The sequence below is a fragment of the Saccostrea echinata genome, unplaced genomic scaffold, assembly GCF_033153115.1.
Source record: "Saccostrea echinata isolate AGI-Se365-2 ecotype Australia unplaced genomic scaffold, CSIRO_AGI_Sech_v1 ptg000039l, whole genome shotgun sequence".
NCBI classification, from domain to species: Eukaryota; Metazoa; Mollusca; class Bivalvia; order Ostreida; family Ostreidae; genus Saccostrea; species Saccostrea echinata.
Window position 1 is genome coordinate 505,001 of NW_026889788.1, and position 15,000 is coordinate 520,000.

At 33.3% G+C, this 15,000-nt stretch overlaps 1 protein-coding gene and 1 long non-coding RNA gene across 2 annotated transcripts in view; one reads left to right on the plus strand and one right to left on the minus strand.

The window, feature by feature from the left end:
• LOC133200416 (actin-related protein 6-like) overlaps positions 1-15,000 on the plus strand; it is a 29,666-nt gene that overhangs the window by 2,360 nt on the left and 12,306 nt on the right. Inside the window, exons 3-8 of the mRNA XM_061336221.1 lie at positions 9,675-9,743; positions 9,851-9,974; positions 10,293-10,431; positions 10,756-10,812; positions 11,933-12,031; positions 14,400-14,520. Coding sequence (XP_061192205.1) covers positions 9,675-9,743; positions 9,851-9,974; positions 10,293-10,431; positions 10,756-10,812; positions 11,933-12,031; positions 14,400-14,520 — 609 coding nt within the window. The remainder of the gene's footprint in view (positions 1-9,674; positions 9,744-9,850; positions 9,975-10,292; positions 10,432-10,755; positions 10,813-11,932; positions 12,032-14,399; positions 14,521-15,000) is intronic.
• On the minus strand, positions 6,781-7,931 carry LOC133200409 (uncharacterized). Its single transcript, XR_009722926.1, has 3 exons — positions 7,861-7,931; positions 7,320-7,368; positions 6,781-6,836 (listed from the first exon to the last, which is right to left on the minus strand). It is a non-coding gene; the product is annotated as an uncharacterized LOC133200409 (long non-coding RNA).

Sequence of the window (15,000 nt, forward strand, 5' to 3'; positions counted from 1 at the left end):
TTTTTCTTTTTTTCAATGGTATATTAATTGTGTCTCTGGCAGGGTTACCCGGCGCAGTCACGAAATCAGATATTGAAAACATGTAACACCAATGTTAAAACTCCCGATGGACCCATAGTAATCTTTAGCGAAAATAATTCAAATTATGTATAATTTTTCAATTTTATTTTGACTTCATTTTGTGCAAGTTTGTTAGAATTACCATCAGAAATACGGAGATCATTAACAATTAAAGTGCGAAAAAGCAAGATGGCGCTCGAGGTGTGCTGACACGGTAGTTCGGTGAGAGCAGATTTTTGGCAATTCAATGATTTATTAGTTGCATCTTCTTCTGAAATACTTATGAGGCAAGTCTGCAGGTGTTCTGAATATTATTAGTGCAAAATTAAATGTGAGACAGTCTTGGACAGGGAGTTTTTGTGGATTGAAACATTTACGGCTCAGACAATCGTGAGTATTCTTCATTGTTATTGTGAACCGGTTCTCGCTATATATTTCAAAAAATCTATAGTGTAATGCCACCCACAAGACAATCAGGAAAAAGCTAAGAGGATAAAACTGATAACATGGAAAAAGTGCAAGATAACGCAGGTCAACCCCAAGGAATTCAATCAGGTGATGAATGGGTTCTAATTAAAAAAGATCTACAAGAGATTAAAGATCAACTAAAAAGCACAATAAAAACAGACGACATTAAATCGTTAGTCACCAGTATTGTAAAAGAATTGCTCGAAGAGCACAAAAGAGAATCAGAAAAGAAAGAACTCTTTTATAAACAAAAAATAGAAAAACTGAGTGACAGCGTAGACAAACTGACACTTGATAATGAGACGCTCCGAGAAAAACTATGCGAAAACAACAAAAAAACTCGTGAGCTAGAAACCAAAGTCCAACAAGTAGAAGAACTGGCCTCTTTTGCAACAGTTAAGGCAAATTATAACGAACAATATAGCCGTAAAAACAATGTGAAAATATATGGAATCAAAGAAAATAAAAACGAAAATACTTTGCAGGTTGCAAAAGAAATATTGAAAGTAAAGGGAAATGTGGACATCGACGATAATGACATTATTGCTATTCATCGCATACCGGGTAAACAAAAGGCCCCAAGACCTATCCTAATAAAATTTAAAAATGCAGACACAAAAGCGAAAGTTATGCAACAAAGGTCAAAAGTCAAAGAGTCGGAGGGCAATGTGAGGTTAGGAGATGATGTGACAAGGGAAAACAGCGAACTCATCGCCAAACTTATTGAACACCCAGAGATTACATCAGCCTGGTACTTCAATGGTTCTGTGTATGCCAGTGTGGATGGAAAACGTATGAAGTTTGACATTTTAAACGACATTGATTATAAATTGGAAGAACCGGAATTCTCGTGACTAACTGCTATGAACTCCGCATTTATAACGCTCTTCACGATTCCGATTTTGACAGTGAAAGGAAAGAGACATGCCAAATGATGCTACTCAAGCCACTTGACTTTTGAAAGTAAAATTTTATCTGTACACAGTTATTCTATTTCATTTCTCATTCATGTTTGTGTTATTCTCTCCTTACTTTCCGTCTTCTGTCTCTCTTTTTCTCTATCTGATTTGCTGCCTGTTCCTAAAATCCCGTGGGGTCTGTTTATTTATGTCTGTTTTTATACAAATACCCGATGGTTAAAATAATATCAGTCAATTGTCAAGGTCTTGAGTTATTTTTACCAAACACAAAAATATATATCATATAAAAATGATGAAAAAGAGAAATTTGACAATCAGTGGAACAGGTGGAACCAATTATTTTTGTAACTCTCTCTCTCTCTTTCTCCCCCTCTCTCTCTTTTTTCTCTCTCTCTATATATACACACAATTCTGTTAAAGAAAAGATATTGGACACTTTGTATATAGTGAATTGTGTTGAAAAAATAAAATGATTTAAAAAAAAAAACAAATTAAAGTGCGATATAGAAATCTGATAACGACGACAAAATGGATTTTGACGTCAAGGTGGCGCAGCATACCTAAAATTTTGTGTAGCACTATGGAGAACTCTTGTCCAGAATAAATGACCTGCTAAAACAATAAGAATGCGATAATACATGTCCAAGGCTTTGTTTTTTCATTGGTATATATTTTTTCTTAGAAATAATTCAACCAGAGTAAAAAAAAAGCTCCGGATGACCACCAATTATTATGCACCAAATAACGTTGACCCGCGTTGCATAAATCGGTACTGCATGATGCTAAGTCAACTTGTATATGACACTTCATGTATATTTAACATTGGGGTAGCAACAGCACACGTTTCATTATATATATTTTTAAAGAATCGTTTAAGAAAAGAGACAGTTTGATTTTTGGAATGTTATGTGTAATATAAACGCTTTCCGATTGTTTCATATGAGAAAACATCTCCGGCTGTCATGATGTTAAATGCGTGTCTACGAGAAAACCATGCAGAATGCTATGAAAGCAAGTTTTTCAAAATTTCTTGAAACTTTGCATACAAAGTGAGATCAAGGTCACTTACTTACTGCGTAAGTTTGGTGACGTCATTTGATTTGTTACCATGGATACAGGGAGAATTAGTTTATCGTCAGCCTATTTCTATACCCAGTATGGAAAAATAACACCTTTTGTACATATTCTGTTTGTGTATAAAAAATTTCCATAATATCTTCAAAACTAATGGATTTAAGGAATTAAAACCTTTGAGAAAAATATTTACAGAATTTATTTCACATACCTTTTTGAATGTGAAGAGCTACGAGTGCAAAAAGGTCACGATAATTGTAAGGAATAAGGATATTTGAATAGTCTGCAGAAAAACAGCTATAAAATTCCAAGAAACGCTTCCATTGCTTTCATATTTTTAAAAAGTGATTGTTTTTAAATATTTTATTTAATATTAATGGGATTTTGGTTGCAAATTTAAATTGATGGAGTTTTCACTCTTGTAAGTGCAGAACTGCAAGTGCAAAAAGGTCACAATAATTCTAAGGGATATTCTGTAGAAAAAACAGGCATAAAATTTCAAGAGACACTTCAGTGATTATATTTTTTATCAAAAAGTATTTGTTTTAAGATATTTTAGTAAAAATAACAGGCAATGTGGTGGCACATTTGAATTAGTTTATTTTTTCATCCTAGCAAAATTACACTATATCTGGGTAGAAAGCATACTGGACTACTGGAGTGATTACATTTTGAACGTTAAATCATTTCAGGCACATGACCTTCAATCTTCATGACTGAAATTAGCTTATATTTATCCAGAATGTCACAAAGATGCATGATTTGAATATTTGTTTAACCAGAAGTCTTATTCGAGACTGTAGCTCTACTGGTTTGTACGTCTAACAAAGGAAGAGATAAGTAGCAGTTGGACTTGAAACTTTGCAACAGCAATAAATAGAATAATGATCCTTGATTTGGTCTCTTTTCATGGAAATCTGACTAAAACTAAAGGAGGAGTAGATTTTAAAAAAAAATTTACAGAAATTTCTATTTTAGTAAACATGGCAAAACCGCTCATCAAAATCAAAATCCGATAAAAAAAAAATATGTATCTCGGTATACTTTACTTGTGTGCCAAGTAATATTGAAATCAGACCAAAACTATAGGAGGAGTAGCTTTTGTTGACAGACAGACAGACGACCAACACCTTACTATCGCATAAGCTAGGGATGGGTATCGGCAAAAATTTCGTATCGTGAAATATCACGATTTTTTTCCCAAAAATATCACGATAAATCGTGATATTTTTACACGCATATTTTACTACAATTTCAAATGAATTTCCATAATATTTCTTAAAAATATGCTATAAAAACATAACTTTACTTTTTAAATTTTCATTTATTTAATATAAAGCATGTTTTGATGCCGTTGTTTAACTGTTTTCAACATTTTTTACACTTCCTGTTATTGTCATTCAATAGTTTGAACAAATAAATGAATAATTTCCGGAATTTATAGTTATGTACCAAATACAGGTATTTTAGTCTCCGCATCACGATACGTATCACGCATTAAAAAATCGCAATATACCGGTATACCAATAAAATCGCGCATCCCTAGCATAGGCTCTTCTGGTCTCTAGCCAGTAGAGCTAAAAATCATGAGTTTTTGACAAGGCTTAATGTATTATAGCAATGAACTGGCTATACATGTAGCTATGGGGCTCATTTTACAGGATCCCTTAGCATGAAAATGCACATTGCAAAAACTGCAAATACATAAAATTGCAAGTTTAACAGAGAGAGTGTTCAAAAGTATGAACACATCAGTAAATAAAATCCACTTTTTCACAGTGTTGCCCAAATTTCATACAGTTCTTCACTGCAAAAGTTGTTTTTAAACATGCAACACATTTTATACAAATGCTGATTTTGTTTGCCCTAAAATTATACAAATGAATGAACAGAACAAAGTTTATGTCTTTTTTAATACCATAAAGTCATAAAAACGCAACCAGTATTTGAATGAAGTATTTGACAATGCTCAATTAAATTCCTTCAACTGCATTTGAAAAATACCAAATGTATCATGTACATGTTACTTTTACATAGAAAATTTAAAGACAGCAACATTATAAAAAAAAAATTATTAATTAGATGATCTCTAATTTTAAATTGTCCACAAAAAAAAAAAAACAAAAAATAAAAACACATTTGAAGGTACTACACTGAAAGAAAGCAAAATATATGAAACATTAATTAGTGTCTAGGAAAATCAAGGAGTCCCAAAACTGTCATGAAAAAAAAACAAGAGGCCCAGGGGCCACATCGCTCACCTGAGCACTCTGGCTAGGAAAAAGCAGAAATCAGTTCAGTCTTGAAAAGTTTTGATATAAAAGTGGTTCGAGGGGGGGGGGGGGGTTGATTTGAACTTGAATCTATTCTTAAGAAGACAATTTTTATTGATATATCATTTGTATTCCTTTGTATAACTATGATCCCCTGTTATGGCCCCCCATTCTCCCGGGGGGGGGGGGGGGGGGGGGGGGGGGGGGGGGTCATGATTTGAACAAAATTTGAGTCTACATTACCTGAGGATGCTTCCATTTAAATATGACCAATTATGGCTTTGCTGTTCTTGAGAAGAAGGTTTTAAAAGGCTTTTTCCTATGTATTCCTATGTAAAACTTTGATCGCCCATTGTGGCCCCACACTACCTCTGGGGGGAAGGTCATGATTGGAACAAACTTGAATCTACACTACCTGAGGATGCTTCCATATAAGTTTCTTATTTTCAAGCACAGTGGTTCTTGAGAAGATTTTTAAATGATGCCATCAATTTTTCACAAATTCATGATTATCTCCCCTTGGAAGAAGGTGTGGCCCTTCATTTGAACAAACTTGAATTCCCTTTACCCAAGGATACTTTGTGGCAAGTTTGGTTGAAATTGGCCCAATGGTTCTTGAGAAGAAGATGAAAATGTGAAAAGTTTACACGACGACAACGATGACGACAGACAACGGGCAAATTTCGATCAGAAAAGCTCACTTGAGCCTTCAGCCAGGTGAGCTAAAAAAACGTTTCATCCTTTTCCTTTGGAATGCTGTGGACAGCTTGAAGCATCAACTTTGTACCTTGGCATGGTGCAACAGGCCCTATTGCTAAATGTGCTGACATATGTAAAATATTCCTGTACAGTATTGCATAGTCCAATTTCTGAGATACTTGACACTTTAAGAAAGGGTAATCTTCATTTGACAGGATATGCTTTGCATGATTGAACAATTTATGCTGAGATCTTTCATCTTTTGACCAATTTAGGTGCACTGATGATATGAATTCAAAATCTGTAAAAGCAATGACAAATTGATGTTTGAATTAAAGTTTATAATTGATATTGCAATAATCATGATAATCAAAGAAGACATTTTAGTACAATAAATTTTCATTTATACCCAAAAGCAAAAGAGCATGTATTTTGATGTTCTAAATGACATTGGGAATTAGGGAATAATTTCAATTTTACAACAAAGGGACCTTGGCAATGCTAGCCTGAATCACCTTTATTTCCTATTTTGTAAGAGATCCAAATGCCTTAAATGGCTACTTGAGTTTAATGCAAACCTGCAAATGATCCAAATATAAAACAAGCTAATTCAGAGAATTGTGGCCCCCACTTATGGGGAAAAATTGAGGATGGGAGAACTGGACAAAAAAACATGCAGATGGAAAAAGAAAAAGGTCAACCTTAACCTTTCAGCTTTTGGCCTTAAAGTCAATTGGTGTCTTTTTTTTATTAAAGAAATAAATTCAAGACCTCAAAGAGAACCAGAATTATCACCAGGACATAATTTATTGCAAGATATGAATTTTTCAACTTGACCTTTTAACTTAGAAATCAAAGGGGATTTCTTTAAGTCATTGGGAATTATGATATAAAATTTAACAGAAAAAGCTCAAGGGAAACTAAAGTTATTATTTGAATTTTTTTTTGTATTGTAGGAATTTCTAACCTTGACCTTTTGACCTCAAATCAATAGGGATCTTCTCTAGGCTGTAAGGAGTTGTGATATGAAATGATATTGCAAAAGCTCAAAGGCTTCAAGAGATATTGTTCCCAAATTAAAGTGTTATAGTACATACATGTACAGACAGAATGACACACGGACAGACTAAAATTAATATCCCCACTTACAGTACAACAAATAAGGGACAACAAAATAAACTGTTTACATAAAAACACACATACTTGCCTGTACAAGTTATTTATAAATAATTGATAAACATTTATTTGGGGGGGGGGGGGGGGGAGGCTGTTACCTACAGGTATTAGGTCATATGTTTTCTGTTATGTCCATGACTTCTTCCATTTTCCTCCACTCTTTGCTCTGTAAAATAATTGAAAAAGCCATGAAGTATATATACTCTTATACATAACAGTTAATGCTAAAACTGCTAATGGTGAAACATTTTGAATGAATCATAATTAAATAATTTGAAAGCTCAAAACTTGAACTATATGGACTGGACTTTTCAGTTTATCACTCACATATTCAGGCATCTTCACCATTTGGACCTAACTTCACATAAATTGTTCTTTGTTATTTTACTTATCAGTAATGTGAATGAGCAGTTACATGTATATTATCATGATTATAGTAACTTGTATGTATACATTATAAAATGTTAACCACATGTACAAACTCTGGTTCATGTCATTGAACTTCATGATAACAATGTCCACTTAGTTATATTTTTCAGTGTGGAAATGAAACATATTTGTTAATTTTATTTTTTGAGATATTAAACATTGACATTATCTATATTATTATGTAGTACCTTAAAAATATTATATTACAGTAAGTGATCACCTGTTTGGTTTGATTCAATTGTTGCCTTGTCAATAGGAACACATTTCTGCTAAAGAATAAACATTAATTTTAATATTAACTATACAATACTTAATAATCCTCATAGTTACATGAATACTTATAACCAGTTATGTACACATAAAATAAAACAGAAATCATACTTGAGATTTTATTTTTAGAACTAATTCAAAATAATATGCAATTGAAATTTTATTTCCAAACAGGATTGGATCATTTACATGTGAAATCTATCAATATTATGAAACTATTGAGTGTAAAAACCATTCATCAACATTTACTGTAGAATCCTTAATTTATGTGAGTACTAAATATACTCGAATGAGAACAAGAATTAACAAGTGGACTGCTGCTCAAGAGTTTTCACTTTTTACATGTATTTCAGCTATAAAATAATAAAAGCAGGTAATTTTGCTTCATAAGTGAAACTTGATGTATAAGCTACTGAGTGAATTTCAGAAATAATTTGATAAAACTTTTACATATACATGTAATTATAAACACATAGTATATGTATATGTACCTTTAAGCTCTTCCTTCAGCTTTACTTCCATACTGATTTTTTAGTGTGTGTTTCTATACATCTTTTGCATATACCTGTAACAATTTAAGAATCAAATTAGTTGATAAATATAAATCATTATTATAAATCATTATAATAGATTGGACATGTAAGTTGTATAAACTTGATATCAATAGGTTTTCACAAACTATAAAGACAAAGTCAGTAAATATTTCCAATTATGATATCACTTTGTGATATTATATTTACATGTATAGGGTTGTCCTTAAGACCTGTGGGACTGGGGAATTTCTTCACCTGTAATGACATAATTCCCCAAATACTCTGGTATTGCCCTCTCAACCCTCACTAAGGGGAGGAACCCCCAACATGCTTTAATTTTTTTTTTAAAAATCTGTTTCATTTCTTATGGACAACCCAAATACCATGTACAGTGTCTCTCTGAAAACTTTAAGGTCAGAAATTAAGTTAATTTCAATGGTTTAGCAAAATTCCTTAAGTTTTTAATTCCTTGAGGGACACACAAAAACTGCATAATGTTCTTACCAGTTCCAACAGGCAAAACCTCATTCAGCTTGACCCTCTCGGTTAACGGGTTTGCATAATAGCGTCTCCCCTATCAGGTATGGGTGACAACATGTTCTTTTTTTCCTTTTCCAGTGTAGACCAAGTATATTTCTGTGTTTGACACATACATGTACATGTAGGTATGTTTACAGAAAATAGACTGTCCAAGTCCCATAACAGCTGCATGGTTCAAGATGGTTAACGATAAGAAGCGTTTCAGGGACAGAAATGTCTTCTGTGCTGCATTTAAAATACCTTGTATTTTCAGCTGAATCTATTTTACAATCTTTCAACAAAGCTAGAGATCTTTTATCATAATATTGTCGTCAAATCAACACTTCATCTTTTCGTCTGCCATTAAGACACCATACTTTTAATTCCTTTAAATAAGGAGAGTTCCACTAAGGGAGATAATTTTTCTAATAGTTTCAGCCAACTTCAATCTATTTTTAAATTAGCATAATGCCATTTGCAACCAAATTCCTTTTAACTATATATTGATTTTGAAGGATTTTTGCAATTAAACTGATATGTATAATGTTTTAAGCGTTTCTTGGGTTTTTACAGCATTATAAAGATAGTGGTATTTTAAACACATTGATTTAATCTAATTTTAGACCCCACTTTTACAGAATCAGTGTTGATAATTGAAATTAAATAAAATATTTCTAGTTAGAGCACTTCCTTTAAATTTATTTAATATGTAACATTTGAATAAAAGTGCATTTTTTCCTGCAATTTTTTTCTCTTAATCTCTGGGTGTTTTTCAAAATATTTTCATAAAATGTGCTAAAAATAGAATATAGGGCTATAATAGGGATCCCCAAAGGTACCTGACAGTTTTGATACCGTGATTTATTAGAGGACACATGATGCTAATCAGAAACAATAAAATCAGTCAAAATGATCACAATGCCTTTCATAATAAAATTTGGATTTTGCATGGTTTTCTCGTAGACACGCATTTAAAATGATGTAGCGATGCTGCTCCAGGTAAATAGACATATGCATGTTTATAATTTCATCGAAACTTATTTAATTATCCTATCAAATAGAACTTTTGCACATTTGCTTTAGTTGTTCTTTATAAAATATTGACGAATTTTCACGAATTTATCTCTGTCCTTTGTGGAGTAAAAGGAAATGTCTCAATAATTTCCGAACAGCCCTCGTATATGTACTATTAGTAAGTACTTTGCAAATAATTTTAAGATTAGACTCAATAGATTGTGTGTTTTTTTTGACAGGGTTACTTGGTAAATTGGGACATAGAAAGACAAGTATGGGACTACCTCTTTGGCAAAGATGTGATGAAGGTAATTTGATATAAAACATGATAAATGTGCTAATTAATGGCATTTTAATTGGTACTTTTGTACACATCTTATGTTACAGTATACTTACAAAACAATTCAATTTTCAGGTGGATTTCAATGAAACAAACATCATTGTTACAGAACCTTATTTCAACTTCAATTCTGTACAAGAGGCCATGAATGAAATCTTTTTTGAAGAATATGCCTTTAAGTCTGTATTAAAAACTAACCGTAAGTTTTTTTTCCATAATAAAAAAAAAGCAAAACTTTCACAAAGCACAAATAGAAAGAAATAATGTGGGTTAGTTTTACAGATTAAGATTTGACTGAAACTGAACAATTTTTATTTTTACATTTTTTTTCTGGAAAATATAAATTTTGGCATCAAAACCTCAAAGCCTTTTTCTCATTCTCTAAATATATTCAGAGTTTTCTGTCATTTATTACATTAAAGCCTTTAGGCAGATATGAAATATTGAAAAAAAATGTATCAAAGTATAGCTTTGAATTCCTCCTAGCCGTACTTAACTATAAGTCCTGTTTTTCCAGCCTCCTTCCTGAGTCAGTATAAGTACTCTAAGGAGACTAATGCCCCGCCTCTATGTAATATAGTACTGGACACAGGCTATTCTTTCTCTCACATTGTCCCATACTTCAAGGGCAAGAAAATCACTGGAGCAGTCAAGAGGTATATCAGTACAATCTATAGTACATGTGTTTTTCCTTTGAAAAATAAATATGCAATATGAATTGAATTACTGAAATCACTTTTTATTCACGAAAAGTTTATTTTCACGTAATTACGTCAGACTAACTGCTCATGGAAATTTCATTCTTGCATATATTTTTTATTTTTAATCAATATATAAAACAATAACAAACATTCATGAAAAATTTGTCTTGCATATAAATCATAACTTTCTCATGAAAATAAGCCTTAAAGGTGTCACAAAAATTTGGTGATCTACAGTATAAAGATCAAAAAAAAATTATACTACATTTCACTTTTCAGAGTAAATGTTGGTGGAAAATTACTAACTAATCATCTGAAAGAAGTAATATCATACAGGTATGTATTTCAAAGAAAAGATCTACAAGATTACCCAATTACCAAAAGAATGGATGTAATTTTGATAAAAGACCACAATGCAGTTATTTCTGAAATGAAATGCAGTGATTGCCCTTTGCACTGCAACAGGTATTTGTAAATAGGTTTTTATCTTGTAAGAGCTCAGGCACTGTGGGTATAAGCAAAAATAGTTTTCATGACTGTAGCAAAACCTATTTTAGGTAAGATTTCAGTGAGACTTCCATGAAAATAGTTGAAAATTTAAAGACATAAAATGCATTTACCCCTTCAAAGCAGTGTGTGAAACTCATTATAAAACTAACTAGACATGCAGGGCTGACTGCTAGAAAAAGTTGTCAGCCCTGCCAAAGATCTATTAGCCTGAGAAAATAATAGTCTTATATAAATTTGTTTTTAGCGATAATATGATTTGGACCAGGTCACCATAACTTTGATCCTGAATCTATAGACCGACAAATTCTACCCTTTTGCTTGTTGCACTTTGCAACCAATACTGTTAGTTGATTTGATGGGCATTTATCAAATACAGTCAAACCTCGTCATCTTGAGCTCATTGGGACTGAGAAAAAAACTGAGAGACATTCGAGGATTCGCGATATCCAAGGTCAAGTACTTGAAGAGTAAGGGGTGGGACTTCCAAACCAAATCACTTTGACATATCCATGGTGTTCATGATATTGGTGCTTGAGATACCGAAGTTCAAGTGTTTATGAATTTTAATTATGGGAAGTTTTAACACGTCCAGCTGGGTGTCAATACATGTAAATTTGTTCGCCCGCTGCAAAATCTGTGCATCGTGTTTGGTCAGGTACATGGTTATTTCGAATAGTGCTTCAAAATGTATCTTTTCAAAACATCAGTGTCACTTTTTATATTGAAAATATCAGGCTCTACAAATGTAGGATACAGTATACAATATGAATATTTAAAAAGATTCTTTTCAAAGAAAGTCTGGTACCAACAACTTGAAAGGACTGTATGATGTGATGCAATATCCAGTGAACAAACTCTTAAGTTATCGAAGTGTTTTGTAATCATGTAAAATACTTTTGAAGAACTTTTCAGAATTTTTTTTTAAAATACTCTGTATCATTTGTAGACAGTTGATGGTAATGGATGAAACATATGTGATAAATCAAGTGAAAGAAGATGTTTGTTATGTTTCTACACAGTTCATGAAAGATATGGAAATTGCCAAGTAAGTCATATTGTAGGGGTGCATTGTCAAATTGATAATGTGGTCAGTGTAAAATTGAACTTTAAGTGCCTATCTTACTTGTAAGTGGTTAAAGAATTTACTTATTTTGAACATCAGAATCACCCTGCAGGTAGGAATAGCAAGCCTAATGCTCTCATACTGATCTACTATAGCTTTGGCAGTGTCAAGGGGAATGACTTTAGATTTTTGCAGATAAAATTAGTAACTCCAAAGGTATCTTGCTAAAGCTTAGATTATTATTTAAAATAAAAAATTATGTGATAGATTATAGGGTCTCCCATGGTTTATGGTTGAATATTATTTTTATCCAACAAGTGTGCTTTTTAGCTCACCTGAGCTGAAAGCTCAAGTGAGCTTTTCTGATCACATTTTGTCCGGCGTCCGTCTGTCTGTCCATCTGTCTGTAAACTTTTCACATTTTCGACTTCTTCTCAAGAACCACTGGGCCAATTTCAACCAAACTTGCCACAAAGTATCCTTGGGTAAAGGGGATTCAAGTTTGTTCAAATGAAGGGCCACGCCCTCTTTCAAGGGGAGATAATTAGGAATTACTGAAAAATTAATAGAATCATTTAAAAATCTTCTTCTCAAGAACCATAGGGCCAGGGAAGATGAAACTCACTTGGAAGCATCTTCAGGTAGTGTAGATTCAAGTTTGTTCAAATCATGACCCCCGGGGGTAGGGCGGGGCCACAATGGAGGATCAAAGTTTTACGTAGAAATATATAGGAAAAATCTTTAAAAATCTTCTTCTCAAGAACAGCAAAGCCATGATGAGTCAAATTCATGTGGAAGCATCCTCAGGTAGTGTAGATTCAAGTTTGTTCAAACCATGACCCCTGGGGGTAGGGCGGTGCCGCAATGGAGGATCAAAGTTTTACATAGAAATATATAGGAAAAATCTTTAAAAATCTTCTTCTCAAGAACAGCAAAGCCATGATCAGTCATATTTATAGGGAAGTATCCTCAGGTAGTGTAGATTCAAGTTTGTTAAAACCATGACCCCCGGGGGTAGGGCGGGGCCACAATGGAGGATCAAAGTTTTACATAGAAATATATAGGAAAAATCTTTAAAAATCTTCTCAAGAACAGCAAAGCCATGATGAGTCATATTTATATGGAAGCATCCTCAGGTAGTGTAGATTCAAGTTTGTTCAAACCATGACCCCAGGGGGTAGGGCGGGGCCGCAATTGAGGATCAAAGTTTTACATAGAAATATATAGGAAAAATCTTTAAAAATCTTCTACTCAAGAACAGCAAAGCCATGATGAGTCATATTTATAGGGAAGTATCCTCAGGTAGTGTAGATTCAAGTTTGTTAAAACCATGACCCCCGGGGGTAGGGTGGGGCCACAATGGAAGATCAAAGTTTTACATAGAAATATATAGGAAAAATCTTTAGAAATCTTCTTCTCAAGAACAGCAAAGCCATGATGAGTCATATTTACATGGAAGCATCCTCAGGTAGTGTAGATTCAAGTTTGTTCAAACCATGACCCCCGAGGGTAGGGCGGGGCCGCAATGGAGGATCAAAGTTTTACATAGAAATATAAAGGAAAATATCTCCTTCTGAAGAACTGCAAACCATTATTAGTCATTTTGATATGGAAGCATCCTCAGGTAGTGTAGATTCTATTTTGTTCAAATGATGACCCGCAGGGGTAGGGTGGGGCCCAATGGGGGATGGAAAGTTTTACATAAGAACATATAGAAGAAATATTTCTTCTCAAGAACAGTAAAGCTATGTTTAGTCATATTGATATGGAAGCATCTTCAGGTAGTGTAGATTCAAGTTTGTTCAAATGATGACTCCTGGGATAGGGAGGAGCCACAATGGGGGATCAAATTTTTACAAAGGAATATATGGGAAATTTTTTAAAATCTTCTTAAGTTCAACAAAGCCATTTGTTACATTGACATGGAAGCATCATCAGGTAGTTTAAAATTCAAGCCCCCCCCCCCCCCCCTCCCGGTCTTTTCAGTACTGAACTGATTTGTGCTTTTGCCTAGCCAATGTGCTCAGGTGAGCGATGTGGCCCATGGGCCTCTTGTTTTCTATCCCTGAGCCTTGGTGAAGGGATTGAAAACACACAATGAGTTGGATAAAAACATTTCCAACCACACAAAGTATGGGAGATTCTTTATCATGTTTTACCAATAGCTATCACATGTTTCACACTGTTTTTATAATACTTGTACATGTATGAATCCACTTGATTTGACTTAGTTATCACTTTCACACAAACTGTTGGTATGAAAACCATGTCATATGATAGATATCTACCATATAAAGGAGTAAACATGTGATTAACATGTATTTTTGAAAGCTGAATTATTATCCAACAGAAAGAGAGGTAAAGAAAACACAATAGCCAGAGACTATGTCCTGCCAGATTATACACACATCAAGAGGGGGTATGTCCGACCCCAGGAGGAGACTACAGGGAAGGCCAAAGATGGAGAGCAGGTGTGTAAAAAAAAAAAGGAAATAGATGTAATGATATCAAGATAAAGGTGAATATACTGTAAATCATTTTCGTTCGCAAGAACTTTATTTTCAGGTAATTATGCGAGACCGTCTCTTAAGAAAAGAAGATGGGTGAGCAAGGCGGGCAAAGTGCCTATAGTGCGGCAAACATGAAGTGAAAAATAAAATCTCAATTATATCCAAATTTTCTCTGATATTTCATCTAACATTAAAATATACTTTATGTAAAATCTCTACAATTTACAAAAATCTCACAAAGACTTAAATTATTTGCCTACGAAATAGCATACACACACTAAAGAAGGCAAAAATGATCAATTTCTCATACTTTAACAAAATTTTTTGATATGAGTGGGTCTTTGCTCCATTTTATTGAAAGTTAATCCTAAAAGTTTGCATAAAAATATACATTTTTTGGTTAACAAAAACATGGAGCAAAGACCCACTATACCTTAAAAG